Source organism: Brachypodium distachyon, chromosome 2 (assembly GCF_000005505.3).
Source record: "Brachypodium distachyon strain Bd21 chromosome 2, Brachypodium_distachyon_v3.0, whole genome shotgun sequence".
NCBI lineage: Eukaryota > Viridiplantae > Streptophyta > Magnoliopsida > Poales > Poaceae > Brachypodium > Brachypodium distachyon.
In genome coordinates this window covers 593,247-617,294 of record NC_016132.3, presented here as the reverse complement: position 1 = coordinate 617,294, position 24,048 = coordinate 593,247, and the positions used below count along the sequence as shown (strand labels likewise).

The window sequence follows — 24,048 nt, the reverse complement described above, 5'->3', positions numbered from 1 at the left end:
ACCTGGTACCTGAGCACATGGAAACCATGCACGTGTTTATATCCTCATGTGTCGTGTCAGTGAACTTGTAAACTACAGAAGAAGATATGTTTGTACAGATGCTATCAACGGAAGAACTCAAAAGAGGAACAGCATGGCCAGGCTCCATCTGCCGCTCCTCCCTCCAACAGCATCTATCCATCCTTCCAATGATCCACATCAACAGTGTTCTTCCCATCTCTCCAGTGATCATTTCCTCCTCTTGGATGACGACGATCGCCTCCATAGCACGCCCAGCGGCAGCGTGAAGATCGGGAACGGGATCTTCGGCGGCGGGATGCTGGAAACAGATAAACAAATCTTCAGACAAACGTGCCGCTCGATCAGTAAAACCAAGAACAAGAACTTGGCCATGAAATCTGCAGTGAATTACTGATCAGAGAAAGCGAATTTTCTTACTGCAATCTTATGGTCTCGATCTGGGTGAGCTCGGCGCCGTCGAGGAAGCCGCTCCGGTCCGTGGCGTGCTGCCGGACGGCGAGAACCCTGCACCCCAGGCTGCTCACTCTGTCATGCTGGCTCGGCGCCCTGACGAGGACGATGTTTGATGAAGATGCAACCACCCAAGCCAAGAACAGATATACAAAATTCAGAACTTTCTTTCTCTGATTGAGCGGTTGATTGATTGGTTGGTTGATTCGTTATTCTACCTGTAGAGGAAGCTCTTGTCGTGGAGGCCGACGACGAGCGTGGTGGCGGCGAGCTGCCCCACGGTGGCCACCACCGTCTCCGCGAGCTCCCCTTCCCGAACCACAATCTCCACCTTCGCCTGCGACCAACCAAATTAACCATGGCGGAAAGGATCGGAGGAAGAAGAAGAAGAAGAGATTTGGGGAATTTGGGGATTTTCGATTTTGTTTTACCTCGGCGATGCCGTTGCAGAGGTCCTTGAAGGCGAGGGCGAGCTGGAAGCCGCCGAGGCGGAGGCGGCGGCGGCGGCGGCGGGAGCGGGCCGGCGGGCAGACGTGGAGCAGCGCGATGGAGTCGCCGCCGCGGATGAAGTTGCGGGCCGCCCACTGCAGCGCCGCCCGCGAAGCCGGCGCCTCCTCCACCACCACCACCACCCTCTGCACCTCCATTGATGAACTGCAAACTACTCCCCCAGAGCCACAAGCCCCCCAAGCCTCAACGATTAATTATTACAAGAACATGTGCAAGCTAACTAATCCAGGTAAATAAAAATTAACCAATCATCCATGCAGCTGGCATAAACTACAATGAATCGAGAAAGCTCGGGAGCTGGAAGGAAGGAAGGGATTAGCGAGCAGGAGGAGGCTGGCTGAGGAGGAGCTGTAGCCTGTAGATAGCTGGTTAGCTAGCTAGAGTTCAGAAATGTTTGGTTTGGGACCAGAGGCCGGTCGGGACCCCTAGCTTAGCTCAGTTTCTTGTGCTATAGTATCATTAACATGCTATATACACTACTCCTAATCCAGTAAACACTCGAATTAATTCATCGAGTACATACCGGTCGCCTTTCATGCCATGGATCACATGCACACACGCCCTGGCCCCCGTTAGGTAGTACAATTTTGTCAGCTCTCACATAAGCAAAATTTAGTGTAAAGTTGTGGTTAAACTTACTGTTCAATTTGTTACGCTTAATTACTTGCTTGCGGTTACATTAAGGGCCACTGGGGAGAGAAGGTTTAGTTCTGTCACGCGTTAGAGGTTGGGGAGTGGTTTAGGGCATTAGTTTAGGGGATTGTTATGTCATCCCGGCCAGCCAGTCGATCTTGACAACATGTATATATTGCGTCGTTTATATATTAAGATAGTGCAGCAGTTGGCTGATTAGGTGCATCGAGACTAGAAAAACTGCAAAGATATATGATAGCGCCAGTGGATTATTGTGTCACGCTACTATATAGATAAATGTTGGCAAGGTTTTTTTGGCTTATACGTTTTGTTGGGTCACTGTTTGCTGATCAACTGTTCTCCTACTAAAACATTTGGTTCCATGATTTGCTTGAGATGTGCATAGAGATTCCACCTCATCTCATCTCATCTCAAGCTGGCAATGCGCACACACTGGTCTCTGAATCAGGCGTCCCTGATTGCATGGTCAATTACAGGGGTACCAACAACAAGGAGGACTCTGTTGCAGTTGCACTGCTCACGGTTTTCGGTTGCTTGTGTTGTCCTCTCTCCCTTGGCATTTCTGTATGTGCGCTTGATTGGCTTTATTTTTGATTGTCTTTACAGGGGTAGCAACAAGGAATCATTTATATATAACTGGGCACACCGTGTGCCATATCTGTCGGCCGGTAGAATTTTATGCAGAGTATGTGGACTTCAGATCGGACATGTGATGGTAGGCTTTGTTGTCCCTGAACTCTGAAGAGACGACGAAGGCTGAGCTGTGGATGTGTTGCTATCCTAGCTCGTGCCGTGTCTGGTTCAGCTGCACGTGTGTGCTTCCTCCATCTCTGCTGCCTTTCGAGCCACCCGACCGCGAGCTTGATTCTAAACCAACCACGCAATACGCCAATGCAACCACATGGTACTACTACGTAGTACTACTACTGATCATGATAAACCAGCATCTACAACCACAAAACTCAGTTGCAATCTGCCATGAAACATACTCTCCCTGTTACTATTAGGAACATATTTTCATTAAACATAGAAGTTCTATCATGGACACCCAAGGATGATGGATGGATACATGGGAGTGTATGTATGTGGTCGCCTAGAACAGCAACCGAAACTACCAGACAATGAAAGCGCTGGTCCCAACATATCATCGTCCCAACCAACTGTATACATACAACCGAATTCCATAAACATACGCATGCACACTTTATCACACAGCACCAGGTGTCCTTCTCAAGCTAAATATAAAAGGTTCTCATCAGTTGTAACAAGTACCTGACTGGTTCTTTTACAATGTACTTCTGAATTCTGGTAATCGCTTGAACCCTTTTGTCAAGAGTACAAAACAGGTAATCCGGCTAGTAAAGTAAGCAAAATACAAGTCAAAAGCTAAAGAGTTGAGCGAAGCACAGCACTGTGTACCAGGGCCTATACAACTACATCTCAGACGCACGGTACACGCTTAAGAGGGAGTAAGAGGCACAGCAGCTTAGAAGCACCAGCTGCTCATCTACCAACAGCTCTTACACAGCAAGGGGGTACACAACCCACATGAATTGCATGCCTACAGACCCCATGTCGGCACAGGGGGCACACGCCAAGTTGCGTTTATTTGCAGAATGGTACGAGAGATGCACGGTGGTAAAAGGGCTACAACACCAGGGTATATATGACGGACACTCGGACGGTATGCCTGCTGTTATCATCAACCTCTTCCATATGAACCACGCTGAGGATAAGAGTTATCCTGGCCACCCCTGCCCATGTTACCATATCCACCACCACCGTAGTAGTTCTCCTGGCCACCACCCCTTCCCGTATTTCCATAGCCTCTGCCACCGTAGTACCCACGGGAACGACCACCTCCACCACGGTAACCACGTCCACCACCACGATAGGGCTGGCGGTGCCTCGGGAAATCACCAAAAGTCTGTCGAAAGATAACCGTCAGAGACGGGAAAATAGTATATGGAGAAAGAAGGTGGCTAATGTACCTCTGTGTCCATTTTCCTCTGTTCTGAAAACCTTGGTCTTCCGTTTTGCCCTCCGCGTCCAAATGTCCCACCAGAAAGAGAATCGAAAAAATCATCCTTGACATAAACAGGCTGCATATAGGTTGAAAGATAGGTTAAGTTTTGGCATCCACAAACAATTAAATATCCACTCGTCATAAAACAATAATCAGACCTTAACATCCAACTCTGGATTGTCTGTTTCCTCATACTGCAGATCTTCATCAAACACATCATCTCCCAACTCACCATCCTTGTCCCTAGACTGGGACTTCTTACCAAGATGACCCCAGACTTCATCTTTGTTGAACTTCTCATTCATGGCCGTGAAATCAAATTCTTCAGTAAATTTTGTTACAGATTGCGAGAACTGCACGACAAGAAACTAGAAAGCATGAGTACTTCTATCATTTGATGGCAGATTCTTTAATAAGCAGCATTTTCAGGGTGCTTCACATAAAAATATAAACATGATACCATAAGTACTAGTACTCAGCAAAACAAATAACAGGAATACTGTCTCATGATGGCTACAAAGTCCAAGCTGTGGTGTATGGTATTATGAACTGCAAGTAACAGAACAACATGGGCCCTAAAATTTTTACACAAATCACTGAAAATCATTTTTTTTTACTTCCACCATAATGGAGCCAAGATAATAAAATTGGAACAATAAATGGACAACAAAGAGAAACTGCAAGCACCACAACATAGGGCTAACAAAATTTAGGATTAAAATTGCGCTCAACATAGGCAACGCGAACCAAGAAACATCAAGAGATAATGGAGTGCATGTGACATACCGCACTGCCTCTACCCCTTCCACGGCCCCTAAAGTTGTGCTGCTGCTGGCTGTGTGAACCAGCTCCATTGTACTGAAAAAAATGCGAGGGTAACATAGTAAGGACATTTTTAATAATGCGCAGAAAGATAACAAGATATGTCGTTTGTTAAACAAGATGTTATTTCAAAAAAGTAAAGAAAGGTGTAGATCAAAAGCAAGGATCCATAATTGTCCATTAAGGAACTAGATGACAAGCTGGCCAAATTTAAAACTTGATTTCAAAATTCATCATTGAAACTGTCAGGTGGAGAAAAGGTTGTGACCCATTTGTCAGGATCCACATTATTCCCAAAAAAAGATTTCAGGCTACAGACTACCTCAAGTGCATACTTGTATAAAAAATGTCACTTCATTCTCTATCAAAGATCTTAAGTTTGAAATGGTCTGTACTGTTATGTATTAGAGAAGAACGTCTATAAACACCATATATCAATATTTTCTGCTATACATCTGAAACCACAGGAAGTCAAGAATGATGATTGGTTCTATGGTTGTAAACATATAGTCACAGACAAGGAAAAGAACAAGCAGAGCATACTTTGTCATGTTCTATGGCCAAATCTAACAAGCTTATGATGATAAGCCCAGAAGGACATTAATTTCCTAGTATAACTCTGAAGTCAAATCATGTATCTAAATGCATGCACATGATTAACCAATAAAGCTTTCTGGCCTCAGCACAAAACAGATATAAAAATGTCAGCATACCTTTTGAGGTGTCTGTTTTGGCAATGGTAGTATAGGCTCATTGTTTTCAGGCAAAGCACGTGCCGGTGGATCAGGTAGCAAGGGCTCAGCAGCCTTTGGTTTAGGGTCAACAGGCTTGCCAATACTGTTGCTCATATGTAGAGGTGTTTGCATGGACTGAGATGACGAAAGCATGGATGGAGCATTCTGCAATAGTTGACCTGATGACGCCAACAAAGGTGCTGGCATCTCCATGCCAGCAGGGGTAGATGAGGCAACGGTCGAAGAAATTGCCTGAGATGCTGTTTGGTATGACAATGTTGAGCCTGGGGCAACAGCAGTCTTTGGCAATGTTGAGCCTGGAACTACAGCAGTCTTAGACAATGTTGACCCTGGGACTACAGCAGTCTTGGACAATGTTGAGCCTGGTGCTACGGCAGTCTTACTGCTAACAAGAGAAGCTAAGCTCTGTGATGCTGTTGCGCTAGTTTCAGTCATGGGAATTGGCTGACTAGCTAAAGGAAGAGGTGCACCATGAGATGGCACCGGAGGGGTAAACAACGGTACCATGTTCGGCAGCAGAGGCTTTGATGTGTCTGGACCTAATAAGCTAGCAGAAGGTGCTGTTGTAGCAGGTGTGATACTTGAGGTAGGACCTTGACCACTAGCAGATGGTTGCAACAAGGGAGGCTGCAGTTCAGAAAGTTTTTGTTGCCCAGATGGTAAAGAGGGATTCAGTCCTGGGTACTGGAGAGTCTGGGGAACCGATAACCCTGGTGTGGACTGAAGAAAAGGAGGTTGCTGCAAGTGAGGTGGAAGGCCTGGAGGTGCATAGTAGCCCTGCCAGTACATTGGGGGGACTGAAAGTGCTGAAACACTTCCAGCAGGAGGTGGACCAGAAGATCCCCATTGAACATTGCCTGGTTGGTATAAAGGAATATTACTCTGAAAACTTGGCCTCTGAATCCCATATTGAGCTGCCTGAGAGCTGAGGTCTGGTAAAACTGCACCGCCAGCAGAAGGCAAACTTGAAGAGGCCGATGCTGCCTGAGGATAATGTGACTGCAGAACAAAAATTGCATGAGCTGAGTGGCTCTCAGGGTATAAGTTCCATGTATCTGCATCATAGTGGTACCTGGATTATGGCAGGGTCATTGTGCAGGGGAGCTGGTTGCGGTTGTGGTGGCGGTGGTGACGATTTAACTTGCAAATCCTGCAGAAGCAAAGTCAGTTACCATGATAAAACCGTCTCATAAACTTTGTCAGTAGCAGAGGATTAAACTAGTTGAATATGCATATCTAAAAAATCAAACAATTAGTTGGGTCATAAGCAATCCTACCACAGAAAAAAAAATCAAGTATAACATGGAGTTACCAACACTACTATGAAAATATAATATGTGGGCCAACTCAGTGAAGACAAGGTAACAGCAATGCAGTTGGGTTATTCAGATTATGCAGTAGTACAAGAATGGAAAACAATAACGACTGGGAATTACATAAAGGGCTATATCAATGTTGCCAAGTACCTTGATATCACTTCCGCGGAAAAGTATGTACTCATAAACTTTGTCGCTAGCAGGAATCTGTATTCCGTCTTTCTTCCGCCCTTCAGTTCCAAACGAGCGCACTACAAAACAACAATTGAATAGATGTCAATCCAGCACAGGCAAAGCATGAAACGACCGCGCAACGGAAAGCAGCAAGCGAGCTACCAAGGCAAACACCTCGGTTCACAATTTACCGTATACCAAGACAATGCAGCAGTTACGCTTAATAAATACTGCGGCGACGCGTAACGGAAAGCGACAACCGGAGCTACTATAGGCAATATGCATCTCAGTCAGAATTACCGCATACCGACACGAGAGGACACGGCAGTTGCGCTTAATAAGCACTAAACAAAAAAGGCAGTAACATTTAACACATCTACGAATATTCCACATCTGCTGCGTGTCACATACACAGACACACTTATTCTGATAGTATCATGCAACAGTCCAGATTCTCCTCCACTGGGCGCCGCGCAGCTTGGCGAAGCCCTGCGATCCGCCTCACCGGACGCGCCGGGGGGAGACCAGATCTAGGGCTAAGACAAGCGCATCTGAGCGGAAAATCGACGGAACAAAATCGTGGGGCACGAGCGCGCACCGGGGGGAACGGGGAGGGGAAACGGATTTTTACCATTGCGCAAGCCGATGCTCGACTCCTCGGTGTTGATGTTGTAGAGGACGCCCTCGTACCTGATCTCGCTCTTGGAGGTCAGGCTGATGAGGCTCCCGAGGTACGTCTCCGGGGACGCCGCCCCGCCGGACGCCGCCGGCGCCCGCGCGCCCGAGGACGACGACGGTGGCGCTTCGGCCGCCATGGGCCGCCGCAGCTAGGGTTAGGGATGCGGGGACGAGCACGAGCGCGAGAGAGAGATGGGGAGAGGATTGGGAGGGGAATGGAGAAACCCTAGGAGCTGCGGGGGCTCCCGTTTTTGTTGTGCGCTTCGTTGCGGATGGGGCGTTTCCTTCCGCTTATGGGCTTCATCCTTCTCGGGCTCGCGGATTTGGGGCCCAGATTGGGAATTTTCTTATGGGTGCCGATCCAAATCCAATCATCGGATCGTGGGATTCATTGTGGTTGATGGAGCTTGTTCCATCTTGCAAATTCAAATTCAAGCTATACTGAACAGGGATCGATTTAGTTTAGTGTAATGGCTTAGTTACTTTGACTAGAACAATGGAATATGTGGATATAAGAAGGATTGATTCTTCCGAGTTAGGTATGATGTTAGCCTCCCTACCTCATGGTGGCCCTCCGGCGAGTTTCGGCATGAAATTCCGACCGACGATTGGCAAGAGAACATACGTGAGATGCCCGATGGTGAAATTCGAACAAACAAGCACTGCAACCCCTAAAACGAATAATAGCAGGTGAGTGGTCGGTCTGGATAGTGGGGGATGATGGCAAAGAGATGAAGAACAACGGGTTAATGCGGAACAAACGCTAGATGAGAAGCGAAGTGCGCATGCCAGATGGATAGGGGGAAAGAAGACAGATTGCGAGCAACATATATAAAAGGAGGGCCGGGGGTAAGGCTTGCCCGTTACGGCGTTACCGGGTGCTCGCCGCCGGTTTTCAAGACAAAGCACTAAGAAAGAGAAGATGGAAGGGGAAAGGAGGATTAACATCTCGGAGGGGAACGCGCGGCTATAGGAAGCGTGTGAACTGCAAACCTATGACTGCTATGAATATGCCGACGACGGTGGAATCGAACGGCTCGTTTTTTAGAGGAAGGAGGCGTTGTGATTGTTGCCGGTGAGACTTAACAACTTTTTAGAGGGGTTTATTTAGAGGAAGAAGGTGTTGTGATTACTACCGAAACCGAACCGAGCTGATTCGGTTAGCTAGATCAGAAACCGAAAATGTCCTTAAAATCGAGAAAAACCAAGATTTCGGTTTGCGGTTTTTTCCCCAGCCCTAGATGGCTAGATGAGAGGATAGATCTCCCTTCTCCTTTTTTTTTTGAACCGTCTCCCTTCTCCTTCAACACGAGAGGAGACCACTAAAGAAGCGTCTGGATAGAGGCCGGTGTTGGTGGTAACGGGCTTTGGAAATTAGCCGATGCGATCGTCCAACTTTCTGTTGGGTGTGCTGCTGATGCGCGTAAATGGGTTGTGGCCCAGCCCAAAGGGTGGGCTCGGCCAGCAACCGCACCCCATGCCCCTAGTGCACGCGCAGCCCACGGCCCAACTAAGTCCTAACCACCTACGGAGTAATTAGCCACGAAATTCTCATTCTCCACGCCGCCAGAGGCTCTCCTAGTCTCCATGCCGTCCAAGCTCGTGCAGATCGCCCATGCCGCCCGCGCCTCCATGCTCCTGCGGATCGCTCATGCCGCCCGCACAGCTGCGGCGGCCACATCTCGCTTCGCCGAACGGGCGGCCCTCTCTCCGGAGGCGCTGGCGGTACCTTCCCCCGCCGCCGCCATGGACGACGCATCCGTTGCCTCCCCCACGCATTACTTGAAAGGTAGTAAACCCGATCAAATATCTCCCTCTTCAGATAGCCGCTACAACGGCAGGCTAGATATATAAATTCGTCGGCACTCGGCAGCAATTTTGACCCAAAATACTTCCCCCTTTCTTCCTTCACAGAGTTATGCGGCCGCAAGAACACGGTGGAGTTCGTGGTACAGGAAGAGGGCCTTAAATCAGACGAAGCCCTACGAGCCCTATACGAGCGCTGGCGCAAAGCTTTCAACCAGAAGCGCGACCACGACGAGATGGCTAGCCGGTTCAGCGAGTTCAAGGATCTTCAGACGAAGCCCTCTGATCTGCCCTTCAAACTGAGCAGATACGCCGACGGGAATTAGCTGATGAAGATGCGCGCCAACCGGGACGGGTACGAAGCCGTGCTCGCGAAGAAGGCCGGCAACTCATCGGTTCTTTGGAGACTTGACGGCAGTTTCCTCCGGCAAGTCTTCGCTGAATTCAGAGTGGTTGATGGGAATTAAGCTGTTTGTGTTCACTCCCGCGGGTGAGAAAGTGGAACTCAACACCAAGTATGAAGTCGTTGCTGACAAATTGTTTGCTGATCTGCCTGAGGAGAACGAGCTTGTGATATACCAAATGACGAGTTCATGCTTCGCCGTTATTGTATGAATATGCACTAGTTGTGCTTTTGCAAGGCATGCATATGTGTGTAATAAATTGTACTACCTGGTTCTGTGTAAGTCATTGCATATGCAAACCATGCTTCTGTAAGACATTTTTAAGTTTGCAATGGAGGCCTCGTTTGGCAGTCCGAGATTTTAGATAAAAACCGGTGTAATTTGCTGCGCCGGTTTTATACTCGCCGATTTCACTCGCGGCATGTTTGGCAGCCCGGTTTTGAGAGGTGTAAGTCTAAAACGCTAGATACGTCTCGTTCGGGCTTGTTTTCAAGAGGCGAGGAGGGGGTCACGTTTTTTCCCCTCGAGCCGGCGGCGCAGCGCAACAAGCTCTCACGCGAGGGGAACAGCAAGCTCTCACGCGAGGGGAACGGGGGAGGAGATGAAGCTCGACCCTGGCTCCTCGCTGCCCAGCCCGTCGAACCCGTGCCGGCGACGGTTCTGCGGTGGCCGACGACTCCTCGGGCGACACCGGCGCTAGCTACCATGTTGCCTCCTTTGCAAAACCCAGTCGCCTGATGGCTAGCTTTTGTCTGGAAAGGGGACTTTTTTTTTTCGTTTTTAGAAGAACAAAACTGACCAAGTATGATTCTGGTGTCGAATTGGGCTGACGCACCTACTGGGGAACTCCCGGTGGAAGGCAAGATCCCACGTCTCCATACCAGAAACCCATGTTAACTTTGAAGCCCATCCACCAAGATTTAGCTGCACTAGCCCACTAATCCAAAAGCCCAAGCCCAAATATCCATCAGGCCACCTCTGAGCTCCCTGCTCCCGGGTTCCCCAAATCCCCAAATCGCAAAACCCCAATCACCTCCTCCTAAATCACCACACGCCGCCGCCGCGGCGTAGAGCGAGGGCGAAGAGAGGGCAGCAGCAGGAGCGACGAGCTGCGAGAGACGGCGCGACTCGCATGGGAGCACGCAGCGGCGCTAGCCGGCGACGGCGTCGTGGTCTGCTCAGGCGCAACGAGGTAGCAGGTCATCTCCGGCTAGGTAAGAAAGCCTCGAAAGTATGAAGCATTTCACTTGGATTTGTCTCCTTCTCCACCAGCAGCACATCATATCATCTCGGAGGCCCATGGACGCCGGGGACACATCTTGCTGGGCGACCTCGCTGCACGCGGACCTGGTCCGCCTCATCGGGTGGCGGGTGCTCGCCGGCGATCTGCTCGACTACGTCCGCTTCCGCGCCGTCTGCCCCCTCTGGCGCTCCAGCACCGCCCGCCCGCGCGGCCGCGGCCTCGTCGACGCCCGCTTCCGCCCGCGGCAGTGGATGGTCATGGCCGAGAAGTGCGGCCTGCACCCTGGCCACCCCGAGCTACTAGGGTACGTCCGCTTCTTCAACCTCTGCACCGGCTACTTCGTGCGCTCCCGGATCCCGCTCTTCGAGAACCACAAGGTTCTTGACTCGGCGGACGGCCTCATCCTCTTGCTGCGGGAACAAGACCACACGGTTCGCCTCCTCCACCCCTTTACTGGTGACATTGCGGTCCTTCCACCGCTCACAACACTCCTGAGAGATTTCGGAGACGGGTTGAATTTTTCATCGCGGGATTTGTCGGCTTTAGGAGATCTCAGTGCAACCTCTGTCAGTGTGAGCTTGGATGGAGTCATCACGGTACTGATCATCTTTTCATGGCTATCCCGTGTAGCCTTTGCTTCCTCCGGCATAGACCACCAGTGGCGTGTCTCAACCTGGAGCTTGACAAGCCCACTTTGGTGGTCAGTGTCATTCAAAGGCAGGCTGTATGTCTTATGTTACAAATACTACGGTGATGACCCACAGTTTTTCCAGATTGACCCTCCCCAGCATAAGGACATGGGCTTAAGTGATAGACCAAAATTGATTGCCACATGTCGGGGCAAAATCCAGCCCCCTTTTCACCTGGTAGCATGTGACTCGGATATTTTTATTATCGGCTTGAGCAATATACCAAATTCTGTGCACATGTTAGTTTACAGATTAGCTGACCTTATCGTAAACAAGGTTGTTCCGGTAACAAGCATTGGAGGTAATATTCTCTTTGCCAACTATGTAAGCAGTCTCAGTGTGAGCGCTAGGGCACTGCCTACCATTATGGGTGACGGTATTGTAACAACCGCTCCAGGGGACATATATTTTGGGAAGAACAACGATCTTGGGATATATCACCTCAAGGACTGCACATGGTTGCCAGCAGTGGATGCAGATGAATACCATGACAAGTGGCTTTCTAAGCCTTCTTCTCCTCGTAACCTCGTTCATCGTATCTTTTGGCGCCGTTTTAACTTGTGAGCTAATTGTTCTCTCTTACTCGGTTGTTTCTTGAAAGCCTTCAGTGCTACTGATGAAATAAATGTTTCCTCACTTATGTTTGTAGGGAGAAATTTGGATATTATTTTTCATGGAATAAAACTAGACCTAGTTTGGTGAAGACAAACTGGCGAGATGAGGTAAGTTTGACCTGGAATAATACATAGAGTCTCTTATAGTGTAGTATGCTCTTTTAACTCTTCATACTTTTGCTGATTATCTGCCAGGCGCTGCCTTAATACAACTAACTAAGATTTTATCTTCCTTTTAATTGTCATTAGCAACATATGGTTCCAATCATCATCTGCATCTAGATAATTGATTGTGCATCTGTTTCTGTATTTGATCATATTAGTTATAGTCATAATTTGACAGATACTTTTGTTGTGTCCTTTTGCCAGGTCTAAATGTTTCTTTTACACTGGAGGTGTCTTTTCTGGATCTTCTATGTGTTCTTGCTGGCCCTGATAGGTGACTAGCCCTGATTGTATGTTATGGTTGCTGCCATGCTGTGATAGAGATGCTTTCCTTTATGCTAAATTATTGTGCTTCTGGAGCACAATAACCTGTAGTTTCCCTATCCATGGTAAATAATGTCTTCTATAGGGAAAAACGGAGAAGGAAACAAAGTAATCTTGTTTCATGGCACAATTTCATGGCACAGTAAACCCCACATGTCAGATGTAGTATGCATAGCTAGATACCATCTATACTGGTAATAGGGGCAGTACATGGGCTGTTTTGAGTGATTAACATGTAATACGCAGTGCTGGATATCATCTATGGTAGGTAAAATGTACAGTTCTAGCAAGAAGGGTGTTCATTTCCAGTGATGTTTGATGTGTCATTACTAGTCCACTGAACCTTGATGTGTCATTAGCCTATTCTATCATCCACCTTAGCGCTCCGCCCTGCAAGTTTCAATCCGAAGTTAATAGTTGCATGATAAAGCAAGTTTTGTTCCGTCTTATATTTCAAACCAGTAAAAACGAATAACAGATATCCATGATAGCAGTCTTCTTCCGTCTTGCATGTTCTCCACATCAAATCAGAGAACAAATGCAAAAAAAACATGCAACTGAAGTAAAACTTTGTAAATGGACAGGGGATACCAAATAAATTTTTGTTGCTGAAAAATAAAGGGATTATGCTGATAAGTCACAGTAAGAACAATACAGACTACGGAGAAGACATTTTTTTATAGCAGACATCAAGCAAGGATAATACAGCCCAATATTACTGACAATCCAATTGAAATAATCCTTGGACTATCCAAGTAAACCTTGCCAAGCAAAGAGCAAAGATTACCTGGACGATTCACCAGTCATATGATACTCATCCTCAAGGCTCACTCCTGACATGAGTGTTTTGAGTGCTTGATCGTACTCCTAAGCACGCAAACATAAATGCATTGCGAGGGAATACATCATAATATAGAAAGCAAAATGACCTTACAGCTTTGCCATAACAACTCACATCAGTTGTGATTAGAGCCGCCACTTGCTCATAGAAGTGACCCGAAGAACCACACTCCAAAGCTTTGGAAATGTTGATGTCTTCCAAAGCATTGCCTTTTTCATTTTTGTTCAAAAAGCAAAAGCACCTCTTGGCATATAAGATGGGATCATTTGGGAACTCTTCAATTGCCTGGTGTCATCAAATGATATCCCACCAAAGATAAAATAGGCTTTAGGTGACACTATTAAGAACATTTTTTGTCTTAAAATATAAAAAAATTTAACATAAACATCGAATCAAATAGGATAGATCTGATCCACAAGGGTCAATTATCATGTATCCACAGATCCTTCAACCAACAAAATTGGGACATAAACGCTGGTAAAACAAAGTTGTTTGGAAGTAAAGCAACCAGCTTCACGGCATGTGCTATTAACAAAAACAATGCTTATTTCCTTGCGAACTCTGAAAAGAGAGAACACATATGAATACTGTAGAGATTTTACTGGCGGCGACCCTAACACCCACTCTTGAGGACCTTTGCACACTACACTACTTGGAACATCAAACTTGTGGGAACTCAACACTTTATTCACTATTTCAATGTTGGTACAACACTCTCTTTAGTGGCTACCCTACACACAATCCTACCATGATAGCTCACTTCTCTACTTGGTGTGGTGATACAATACTTGTGGTGGTTGTGGTACACCTATGAGGTGGGGGCACCCTTATTTATACTTGTACAAGACCATGTGGTACATCCCACTACAATTCTCTAGAATTATCTACATGTATCCTAGTTCTAGAGAATTCTCACTTATTCTTGAAACTTACCCTAACTATGTCCTTTCATGGTAAATTGCAACACTCTTCAAGTAACCTCTCAAGGCTTCTAGAATATTCATATCCTCTCTTATGACACTAGATGGCTACTTGTAAATATCTTCTCCTCTAATAATCCAAACTATTCTAGAATCTTCTCAAAGATGCATAATTAATTCCCAACACTCTCCAATTATCTAGAGTGTTCCAGTATATTCTCAAGTATGCATTACTATTTCTCAACACTCCCCCTCAATGCATACTTGACTCCCAATCATCTCTTCAATGATGTCCTTGGATCTTCTGAGCTATTCCATTGCGAACTTTCTTCTTTTCTTCGTGCATTGAGTTCTTCTTAACCACATTGCATTTTCGCAGCTCAGTTCTCTTCTTTGTCCTTATCCAAACTTGACCCTTTGCTATTTCCATGTATGAAGATACTTGAGAAAGGGAACCACGGACATACCTCGGATCTGGTGGCTTTGTCCTCCATACTTCATGTTTCTTGACCTCGTGTTGACTCCATTAGGATTCCTTGACTCTATGTTGATCCATATATTTGTTCTCCATTACCTTCATTGATGGATCATCTTGCATGACTAATGCTCCATCACCATCTCCGTTATACTTAGATTTCTCATGTGGCTTCTCATCCACATAATATATAAGCCCTTGTTCCTTTGGCTTATCCTCATGATCCTCCAAGTCTCCATCGTCACTGTCATATCCAAACACTGGAACCTCATGCATGGGTTCTAAATTTCTCACCTCGGTGGAGAAGTCATTTTCTATTTCACATTCTTCTTTATCATCATTCTCCTCTTCTCCGGATTCTTCTAGATCCTCCATGAATTAGCCACCTTCAGCATTCCATTCTTCTTTATCATTCTCTTCTTCTCCGGATTCTTCTAGATCCTCTATGAAGAAGTCACCTTCAACATCCCATTCCTCTTCATCCCCATTCTCTTCCTCTCTAGATTCTTCTAGAGCCACACCTTGGATTGATGGATGCTCACCTTCAGTTAGGTCTTCAACAAAATAGACTTCGTCTTCCATCATGCTTAATCCTTCATGAGCATCCCATTCTTCCTCCTCTAAGACCACATCCGCCATAGTCACCACTTTTTTCTCCGAGTGCTTCTTTGGACTCCAACAATCCCTAGCAAGATGGCCACTCTTGCCACAATTAAAACACTCACATTTCTTTCTCCTTTCATATATCAGCTCCCGCTGATCTTCTTTTCTTCTTTGAGCTCTCCCTAAATAGCTGCTCTCCCTTGGGCACCACCTCTCATCTTTCGTCCACTTTTCCTTCACCGCTTCTCGACTCCTTAGTGGACTCTTCTTCCTATAGGTGAAGAGTGCATCCTCTCCATCTCTTTCTTTAAATGTGATACTGCCCATCTGCTTGGCTAGCTCCTCTTGATTAGCCAATAAATTCTCCAGCTCCACTACTGAAGGTTGAGTAGGCCATCCCATCACCGCAGCCATGAACCCATTGTATTCGGGTCTAAGACCATGGATGATGACTCTTCTCATCCGAGTCTCACTCACCTTCTCATCCGGGGCAAGTTGGGATATCTCACGACAAATATCTTTCACTTTTGTAAAGTACTGACTAATAGTTAAAGTGCCTTGTAAGATACCTGCGAGCTCATTTTCTAGGAGCTGAAGTCGTGCCTCGTTCTTCCTTGAGAACAGCTTCGCCAATGTGTCCCAAGCCTCCTTCGGTGTCTTTGCATCTCTGATGTGCTCCACTAGGTCCTCCTCAATCGTCGTTTTCAGCACGAACATAGCTTTGCCTGTCTTGATGCGCCACTTCCGCAAAGCTTCTGCATTCTCTGGAGGAGTTGTCTCGGTGCCCGCAATGACCTCCCATAGGTCATGACCTTGCAGATAGGACTCCATGCAGGTCTGTCAATAGCCATAGTTATGACTATTGAGCCTCCACATGCCATTGCCTGCGATCATGAGATCCGCCATCTCGATTGACGCCATGCGTCCACTTCACTTGGTCCCAGACCAGTGATCTCCACAGTCCCAGACTGTGCTTCGGTAGAATCTCCCCTTAGCGCCTCTCAGTGCCACACTGAGCAGCTGATGACTCCTCCCCAAATGGTCCCGACCAACCTGCTCTGATACCAACTGTAGAGAATACTATAGTAATTAATGTAACCTAGAAGGTTAGAAGCCTATAACTAGCTTCCTGGAATCAACATGTCAGTATGCAGCCACTAGCAAGTAGACATAAGCCAGAAATGAGTTCATACCAGCCCATGAAAGTGCAAAACAAAACTAATGAAGAAGAGATTTCGTGCATGAAGAAATAAGTACTGATGTGATAACTTACCTTGGTGTACAGTGTTAGTGCGGCAGCATAGTCATTCTCTTTAAATGCAGAATCAGCATCTGCCTTCAGACTACATCCACCAGTTTTTGTGGGTAGAGGATCCTAAACAAAATTTACAACCATCAAAGTTAGTGATCTGTCCTACGAACACCTATGGAACTGCCATAATCAGTGGAACAATATTGCTCATACTTGTGCCTCTAATTTCTCGGATCTGGTAAGCTGAATAACTTGATCAATGCTCCAACCTTTGTACTTATCTACCATGGAGCTGTGAGAAAGAAGGAACCCAACACAATCGCTCCAGCCATGAATTGCAGCAAGTTCTATTGGAAGCCTACCACCCTGTTAACAAAAAAAATCAGCTTTTAACACATAGTGACAAAGAAGAATGGTTCAACTGTGTTCTTTCAGTCCGTTGGCTCTTTTTCTATCCTGTGAAGAAATTTAATTGATGATTTCCATGCCTGTAAGATACCAATAATGATAGTAACAAACAATGGTTCTTGAAACCCAGTAAACCCCAGATATAACATGTCAAAAGACTGAGATATACTCATGTCACTAGACAGTGTCTCTTACAGAATATTCTAAAAATCTACTCCCTCCGGTCCATATTAATTGTGTCAAATTTGCCCAAATATGGATGTATATACATGTAATATTTTAACAATTAATATGGATCGGAGGGAGTAGTGATCTTGCCATGCTACAATAAGCCATTTATTGCTAATATTCTGGAAAATTGTTTTGCAAGTATAACAAAGAACCAGCTCAGAAATTCAACAACCTAAGCAACAGTAAAAAAAACTCACACTATCAGGTATATCTGTGCGAGCTGTAGTATGTCCCAGCAGCAGCAATCTTAACATCGGTTCATCTCCTTGTTCTGCAGCAATATGCACTGCAGTTCCTCTCACAGATAGTAAGTTGCTGTTGTTTTTGGACAATAATGCACGTGCTGTTTCCACACTTCCTGGAGGGAAAATGCTGACTTCAGATTACCATCAAGGACACACCGAATGATATATGTTTCGGAAGTCGAGCGCTTAAGAATTTTAATATATATATTCTGCACCCCAGTCGGTTGAGGCTTCAACTCCGGTCAGACCTCGGTCGCTAGCCCACACGGCCAAAAAGAAAATTTCACATGTGACGTAAGAAACTTACAACCGACTGGTTGAGTGCACGTCCCACGCGCCAATGCAGTTACTTTGCATGTGACGTAATAATATTACGTTGAGGTCTGCCGCTGACTAAATTTGCAATGCAAAGCAGAATTATTCTGCATGCGACGTAATAATATTATGTTGCATGCGTCCGTTGTAGTTGGCCAGGCATCAGATGTTGTGAGATTATGTTGCATTAGGCGTAACGCTTCCTATTTTTTAACGAGCACAATACAGAATATTATACTGGACCAGCAATGCATTAATTCATATTGCGCCAGAGCTTTTAGGCAATCATTGAAGTGAAAACAAAACACCCATATGAATTCTCAGTGCCAATAAAATCAAATTCTAGGTCAACGTGAGTATTCTATGTGCCAACGTAAAATACAAATTCCATGTCAATGTGAGAATTCTATGTGCCAACAGAAAATACAAATTTTCCATACAGAAGGAGAACAATTAACAGTTAACCATACACTATTCACTTGCTGCCATCTAATATGATGCCACTGGCCCTTCGGTTCTTGTAAGGATCTGCGAAAGCAAGCAGAGCTAGATCGGCAGTTTGATCTTCTGGTGCTCCTTTATTTTTATTTCAAATGGCCACCACATGGTACCACCACCATAAGAGCTGTTAGTTCAGCAACTTGCATATACAGAGAATAAGCATCGGACAATAAGCTAAACTTCTTCAACAATGGAATAGAAGAATAATCTAAGCACTGGAGCTCCACAAACATAGACTTTTACCAAGAGGTAAGAATTATTGTCATCGTACATTAGGCCAGGTAGTAAGAAGTAAATAGATCTGAACTCCATTGCCTCATCACCATCATGATCTTGGCAAGCAGGGTACACTCCATCTTCCAAATGATAGAAGTTGCATTCCGAAATTAAATTAAGTAAAAGAAGAAATTGAGCTAACTAAGTTTCTTACATGATCAAACCATATCTGAAATTAAATTAAGTAAAAGAAGAAATTGATGTCATGTTGTTTTGTGATTGAGTGTCTGTTGAAACAACAAGACATTAGGTTTTGGATTATACATCATCATGTTCGGCAATCATAAAAGGCTAAAATATTCAGTCAAACTCACTTCTGATAATCTAGTGGATTTTGAATCTTGAACCATGCATACAGAAAGTACTTTTGTCCAACCTCCTAACCTGCACTGTGTGGCACAAGGAAAAGAGTAAATAAAGGTGGAATACAAGTAAACAAGTTCTCACCAGATCAAAAGTTCTAGTTTTATTATCCTTAGAATGTCGTCAACGTAAAATCACAACAGAGTAATCTCAGCTCTCAGCTGTCAGTTTTGACACACATCCACAGAGAAAAAGGTCAAAGTCCAATTTTTCCAAATAAATCAGTACAGATTGTAATTTCGGAACACAAAATAAATCATAGTTGTAAGCCAGCAAGCACCTTATTTAAGCTAAACCTGGTTATGTCCAACCATATGAAAACAATTATTCAATTAGCAATAAATCAATACCCAAATTATATATGTATGCAATCAAAGACTTATGGTGCACAAAATGAAATCTCTTAGAGGACAAAATAGGGAGGAACTCAAAAGAAAACTAAGGAATCACATGCTGACAATCGGAAAAAAGGGCAAGACGACACAAATAAATTAGGAGTTGAAGTGGGCATTAGATAGGACAAGCGGATAACATGATCTGAAAAGCAAAATAGAGCCTGGAAGAAGGAAAACTTAGATTAGCCTACATCACACATTAAAGTAGCATCAAGAATACCTTCTGCAAACAGCTTATAGCACACTAAAGGAAACCAAGTGCACCTTTTTACTCTAACCTCCTCCCCTAGCCTTCTTTGTCCGCACAAATACGTGACGTGCTAAACCATCTGTAGCAAATCTTTGTAGTTCCTGGAAGAGACAAGGTTTGCATTGAGACGAAATTGCAAATTCTAATTACCCAGCAAAGTTCCATGGTTTCTACAAGGAGTTACCCTGCCCTTCATCAGGTTGATCTGAGTCTTCTTGATCAACAATGCCAAATCTAGAATGAGAATTACTGAAATAAAGAATCCAGAAGGAGAAAATGAAGTGCCTGTAGTTCATCTCAGCTGTAAAACCATCAAACGACTGGAATTTGACAAAGATTCCCAAGAAACCATAAAATTCCCAAGAAACGGCAGACCAAAATTCCACTGCAGCAACGGCAGACCAAAATTCCCAAGAAACCATAAAATTTTCAGAACAAATAACAAAAATCACAGCAAGAATTTTGACAAATATGCCATAGTACAGAGCCAACAGCCCTGACGAATCCAGCAAGAAGACTCACGAAGTGCTGATGTATCTCTTGTTTTCCTCACGGCTGCACCTGGTTTGCCAGCGATCACCATGCTGCGGCGGCTAATTCCACACGAGCTGGCGAGCTGCTGACGAGGGGCATAACACAACAATGGGGAGCCGGCCGACGAGCTAGGGCTGGGCTGAGCGGCGGACTCGGCGCCGAGGTCGCCGATTACCACGACGCGAGTCTGTGGGCCGGCGACTGCATCGACCTCAGCCTCCACCGTTGTTCTTCTTCCAACTCCAGCCTTCTCCCCGCCGCTCACGCCCTCAAGCTTGGATCGTCTCGCCTCTCTCGCCTCACCACCTATGACCTGAAACAAAATCGGAGCATGCCCTGTCAGATCCAACCAAATCGAAATTAAAAGTAAAATCCAACCAAATCGGAGCATGCCCTGCCCGGCAAGGCGCCGCTCACCCGCTGACCACGACAGCTACCGCTCACCGAGGCCGCCCGCCAGTCGCCGCCGGCCGCAGCGGCGGGGTCGCGGAAGAGGTGGAGGCATTGGAGGAGGAGGCCTTGCGCTCGCCGAGCTTGCGGTAGGCATCCCGCTCGAGCTTGTCGAGCTTCTCCTCGCTCAGGCCCCTGTCGTCGTCGTCGTCAAGGCAGCCACCCCAGCCGCAACCGCCGGCGCGGCCTAGGCGCGAGCCGGCCCGCCGCGTAGCCCGCCGCCGCACCGCGTCTGCTCTCGCGCGCCGCTAACCGTTCCTTCCCCAGCCGCCTAGGATTGCCGTAGTTCGCCACCCTAAGCAAGCACGCACGATTTGGGGGTTGGGTTTTTTTCGTGGGGAGGTGAGTTCAAGAGAGAAACGGCAGTCGTAAAAGAAAAAGAAAAGTTACGTTCTATGCCCTGAGAAAATACGTTCGCGGTGTATCCGGTTGGGTGTGTGTGTGTGTATATAAAGACACACACACACGGTGAGGAATTGCTACCAGTTTTGGATTAAGTACGACATAGGATAGAGACAAGCTCGTAGCACTGCAACATGGAGTGGGATGAACCCCGATTTGTTTCGAACGGCTGCATCAGCGTTTGCATCCAGCAGAAGGATAATGAGGGGCACATTCTGATGCACAACAGAACGATTAGAAAAAGTATTACATTGCATGGTACCGTAACAACAATTCATACTTACTTTATCAACAGTGGCAATGTGTAATGCCGTTCCTGCATCACAAACAGCATTAACGTCTGCTTTATTTCTCAACAGCAGTTTTGTCATTGGAATGTCACCTGGATGGGATACACAAAAATGCTCTTAATATTTTAAAGTGCAAGGCATTTGTATAACCATATAAGATAAAGAACAAGGTGAGCAATTTTAACTACCAGCATTTATCACAATATGGAGTGCAGTCATTCCAGCTTTGTAAACTTTGTTTATATCTGCTCCGTGATGAAGCAGCAGGTTTATAAGCTTTTCAGATTTGGTGTCAAGAATTGCTGACATCAGGGTGTATATCCTAGGAAGTGCAGAAGAAAAGGCAAACACTTCATCAGAATCATCAATGGTAATTTCCAACCAAAAAAGTGATACATACATATATACTACATACTACGTACTCCCCGTTGGCTCCCCAATTTACAAGTCACATTAACAAGATCTTTGGACCAACAATCAGAACCAGACAGCTAGAGATGTTAAAAAGCAGCACAAGGGATATAAGAAGCAATTTCACAACCTAATGTGACGGTTTGAAAGATGGGCAGGTGGTGAGCAAGCAAGGCCCTGTTTGTTTCAGCTTTTTTGCCTGACTTCCTGCTGAAAAAGCTGCAACTCAAACAAACACCTAGCTGTGAACTGCCACAGCAACATTAGCAAGTGCTGGCCGAAGCAACTCAGGAGACGCTTCGGTGTATTCGCTGAGCAGGAATGAGATGGGTTTATCTCTTTGCCCCTCAACCACTCTCAGGAGTTACAAGAGAAATGCCACTGGTACAACCCCCACCCTTCCTCCAAAATTTATGTTACTTTCCATGTACAGCTACATTGCCATGCATTTTCAAAATATCTAAATTCAATTCAATTCAATCCTTTTATGATAATCAGCTCTTAGATAGGTTGTTTATACTAATACAGCTTTGAATACAATCAGGACCCACTTCTCTATCTTGCAGTGCAGAAGAGAAGTTCAGTAACGAAAGCAATGCAAAGTAATTGTTGGGGGTTATACCATGCTCATTGGGAGCATTTATGTCGATTTTGATATCCTTGATCAAATACTTGCACACTTCTGGTTTTTCCCATTCGATAGCCTTGCTCAGCAGATTAACCCCCTCGAGGCTGGGAACCCCGGCCACGGCGCTCACCAGATTGCTTCCGGCCTTTACCAATTTCTTCTGGAGTTCTGCAACAGCAAAAATCGCAGGTGTACTCAGGTTCACAACTAACATCAACAACAGGGAACAGAAAAACACCAAAACTCACTGCATAAACCATCGGCGTCGCCCTTCCTAGCAGCAAAAATCGCACGCGTCGCAACTAACATCAACAACGGGAAACGGAGAAACAGCGAAACTCACTGCGTAGACCCTCCGTGTCGCCCTTCCTGGCCTTGCCCAGAATCTCCACGGCCAGCGCGTGCCTCCTCGACCGAACGGCCGGATCATCATCCGCCTGCGACGGAGCACTACGTGAGGGCCGGGCGGGCGGCGGTGTAGGGGGCCTCCCGGAGGACGACGCTATCGGAGCTCGATTTGAAGAGGGGAATGGCGCGGTTGGGTTTAGGGGGAGGAAGGCGGGTTCTGCTTTCGGATTTGGAAGTGGAAGTGGGTGATGGTGGCTGGAATACCACATCGGAGAGGGAGGAGGCGATGGGGAATCTGCCGTGGGATCTTGAAGGGGCTGGAGAACGAGCGACGGTGGCGGTAGAGCGCCGCACCCGGAAGGGAAGGAACGCGGGCGGGCGGGACATAGCTCTTACCTGCGACGCCTGCCACCGTCGACCGCCGCGCGCCCTTTTCTTTCCCCAATCTCTCTGCTGGAAGAAAACCTTTCGGAAAGGGACGAGGGATGAATTCTGCGGAATACGGAGCTCCTGCGCCGAGGTGTTTGGATGTCTCTCGATTCCTTTCGTAATTTCTCTTTCCCGCGAACTTAATTAATTCAAGCTTCGTTCATGGATGTTCGTATCTCGTGTTTGTACCGAACCATCTCCCACGGTGACGGCAGTTGAAGCTCCATCTCGATTTTGTAACATTGCACAAGAGGAGGAGCGCGATCTCGCTTAATTGATTTGTTAGTTTAGTGCTTTTTCTCAAAGCTTTAATTAATTGAATCTTTAAAGCTTGTTTTGCTGCTTAAAAAGTTAAATTTGAAGTCATGTTTTCTTTTTCGATAAGTTAAATACACGCGGTCATCGAACTTGGATTAAAAACTCAATTTAGTCACTGTATTATGAAAATCACGATCCTTGAACTTGACTAAATGTCTCACGTACGGTCATCGGTACCATATTTGTATCTTGGCCTTGAGAGCTCAGCGTCCGGTTTTGCGTTTTTTGGCTCCTTGGAAAAAAAATACCACGAGGAACCTCAACACGTTGGCTCCACAAAATCCCCTTACCCTAGAAATACCACGGTGTCTAGATCGTAGAACACGACGCTAAGGTGGCAACGAACTGCACAAAATACGGTACGTGAGACATTTTTCGTCAAATTGGATGGCGGCAAGTATCGATTTCCATGATACGGTGACTGGATCCAGAATACATAACGAGTTGAGTAACTGCGATTGTGGTTTGCTCTTTGCAATACGGAGTGTTAAGTACAAGATAACAAGAGTGGT

The 24,048-nt window shown here is 46.1% G+C and overlaps 5 protein-coding genes and 1 long non-coding RNA gene across 26 annotated transcripts; 2 read left to right on the top strand and 4 right to left on the bottom strand.

The window, feature by feature from the left end:
• Window positions 1-91: 91 nt before the first annotated feature.
• LOC112270561 lies at window positions 92-11,290 on the bottom strand. Its single transcript, XR_002962820.1, has 3 exons — window positions 11,280-11,290; window positions 11,191-11,193; window positions 92-219 (listed from the first exon to the last, which is right to left on the bottom strand). It is a non-coding gene; the product is annotated as an uncharacterized LOC112270561 (long non-coding RNA).
• Window positions 177-1,406, bottom strand: LOC100832853. Its single transcript, XM_003566182.4, has 4 exons — window positions 903-1,406; window positions 690-808; window positions 439-567; window positions 177-319 (listed from the first exon to the last, which is right to left on the bottom strand). Exons 1-4 carry the CDS (start codon window positions 1,116-1,118, stop codon window positions 229-231), a joined length of 555 nt encoding a protein of 184 aa, XP_003566230.1. The 5' UTR covers window positions 1,119-1,406; the 3' UTR covers window positions 177-228.
• LOC100837061 (protein decapping 5) lies at window positions 2,839-7,649 on the bottom strand. Its single transcript, XM_010232061.3, has 8 exons — window positions 7,360-7,649; window positions 6,705-6,805; window positions 6,311-6,388; window positions 5,197-6,237; window positions 4,448-4,519; window positions 3,820-4,014; window positions 3,627-3,737; window positions 2,839-3,562 (listed from the first exon to the last, which is right to left on the bottom strand). Exons 1-8 carry the CDS (start codon window positions 7,541-7,543, stop codon window positions 3,338-3,340), a joined length of 2,007 nt encoding a protein of 668 aa, XP_010230363.1. The 5' UTR covers window positions 7,544-7,649; the 3' UTR covers window positions 2,839-3,337.
• On the top strand, window positions 8,903-9,933 carry LOC106866154. The gene is made up of 2 exons (XM_014898906.2): window positions 8,903-9,195; window positions 9,321-9,933. The coding sequence occupies exons 1-2, from the start codon at window positions 8,994-8,996 to the stop codon at window positions 9,536-9,538; spliced, it is 420 nt and encodes a 139-aa protein (XP_014754392.1). The 5' UTR covers window positions 8,903-8,993; the 3' UTR covers window positions 9,539-9,933.
• On the top strand, window positions 10,625-12,963 carry LOC100835394. Of its 4 annotated transcripts, XM_014898115.2 has the most exons (5): window positions 10,625-10,808; window positions 10,889-11,849; window positions 11,946-12,108; window positions 12,198-12,270; window positions 12,532-12,963. In XM_014898115.2, exons 1-5 carry the CDS (start codon window positions 10,749-10,751, stop codon window positions 12,535-12,537), a joined length of 1,263 nt encoding a protein of 420 aa, XP_014753601.1. In that variant the 5' UTR covers window positions 10,625-10,748; the 3' UTR covers window positions 12,538-12,963. The 4 variants fall into 4 exon arrangements, with proteins under 4 accessions (XP_014753601.1, XP_014753600.1, XP_010230360.1 ...); XM_014898114.2 differs by having other exon boundaries at window positions 10,626-10,808; window positions 10,889-12,108; XM_010232058.3 differs by having other exon boundaries at window positions 10,627-10,808; window positions 10,892-12,108.
• Window positions 12,749-24,036, bottom strand: LOC104582458 (ankyrin-1). Of its 18 annotated transcripts, XM_024458256.1 has the most exons (11): window positions 22,690-24,036; window positions 22,436-22,609; window positions 21,591-21,724; window positions 21,397-21,494; window positions 21,235-21,327; window positions 17,579-17,743; window positions 16,956-17,108; window positions 16,764-16,865; window positions 13,607-13,777; window positions 13,439-13,518; window positions 12,749-13,041 (listed from the first exon to the last, which is right to left on the bottom strand). In XM_024458256.1, exons 3-11 carry the CDS (start codon window positions 21,709-21,711, stop codon window positions 13,029-13,031), a joined length of 996 nt encoding a protein of 331 aa, XP_024314024.1. In that variant the 5' UTR covers window positions 21,712-21,724; window positions 22,436-22,609; window positions 22,690-24,036; the 3' UTR covers window positions 12,749-13,028. The 18 variants fall into 18 exon arrangements, 4 of the variants coding, with proteins under 4 accessions (XP_024314024.1, XP_024314027.1, XP_024314026.1 ...); XR_002962811.1 differs by lacking the exons at window positions 12,749-13,041; window positions 13,439-13,518; window positions 13,607-13,777; ... (2 more) ...; window positions 17,579-17,743; window positions 21,235-21,327 and adding exons at window positions 18,230-18,798; window positions 19,033-19,107; window positions 19,741-19,827; window positions 19,911-20,111; window positions 20,249-20,573 and having other exon boundaries at window positions 22,785-23,467; XR_002962815.1 differs by lacking the exons at window positions 12,749-13,041; window positions 13,439-13,518; window positions 13,607-13,777; ... (2 more) ...; window positions 17,579-17,743; window positions 21,235-21,327 and adding exons at window positions 18,230-18,517; window positions 19,033-19,107; window positions 19,741-19,827; window positions 19,911-20,111; window positions 20,249-20,573 and having other exon boundaries at window positions 22,785-23,467.
• Between the last annotated feature and the right edge of the window lie 12 nt (window positions 24,037-24,048).

Excerpts from the sequence above, each read along its gene's own strand:
- LOC100832853 (XM_003566182.4), bottom strand. The coding sequence starts at position 1,118 with ATGGAGGTGCAGAGGGTGGTGGTGGTGGTGGAGGAGGCGCCGGCTTCG. Across the intron at positions 809-902 it reads TCTGCAACGGCATCGCCGAG|GCGAAGGTGGAGATTGTGGT; the intron begins GTAAAACAAAAT and ends GGTTGGTCGCAG. Across the intron at positions 568-689 it reads GACAAGAGCTTCCTCTACAG|GGCGCCGAGCCAGCATGACA; the intron begins GTAGAATAACGA and ends CGTCCTCGTCAG.
- LOC100837061 (XM_010232061.3), bottom strand. The coding sequence starts at position 7,543 with ATGGCGGCCGAAGCGCCACCGTCGTCGTCCTCGGGCGCGCGGGCGCCG. Across the intron at positions 6,806-7,359 it reads GAGCATCGGCTTGCGCAATG|TGCGCTCGTTTGGAACTGAA; the intron begins GTAAAAATCCGT and ends GTTGTTTTGTAG. Across the intron at positions 3,738-3,819 it reads ATCCAGAGTTGGATGTTAAG|CCTGTTTATGTCAAGGATGA; the intron begins GTCTGATTATTG and ends ACCTATATGCAG.
- LOC106866154 (XM_014898906.2), top strand. The coding sequence starts at position 8,994 with ATGCCGTCCAAGCTCGTGCAGATCGCCCATGCCGCCCGCGCCTCCATG. Across the intron at positions 9,196-9,320 it reads CCCCACGCATTACTTGAAAG|AGTTATGCGGCCGCAAGAAC; the intron begins GTAGTAAACCCG and ends CTTCCTTCACAG.
- LOC100835394 (XM_014898114.2), top strand. The coding sequence starts at position 10,749 with ATGGGAGCACGCAGCGGCGCTAGCCGGCGACGGCGTCGTGGTCTGCTC. Across the intron at positions 10,809-10,888 it reads GTCTGCTCAGGCGCAACGAG|CAGCACATCATATCATCTCG; the intron begins GTAGCAGGTCAT and ends CTTCTCCACCAG. Across the intron at positions 12,109-12,197 it reads TTTTGGCGCCGTTTTAACTT|GGAGAAATTTGGATATTATT; the intron begins GTGAGCTAATTG and ends TTATGTTTGTAG.
- LOC104582458 (XM_024458256.1), bottom strand. The coding sequence starts at position 21,711 with ATGTCAGCAATTCTTGACACCAAATCTGAAAAGCTTATAAACCTGCTG. Across the intron at positions 21,328-21,396 it reads ACATTGCCACTGTTGATAAA|AATGTGCCCCTCATTATCCT; the intron begins GTAAGTATGAAT and ends GTTGTGCATCAG. Across the intron at positions 13,778-16,763 it reads CACTAACACTGTACACCAAG|GCAATTGAAGAGTTCCCAAA; the intron begins GTAAGTTATCAC and ends TGATGACACCAG.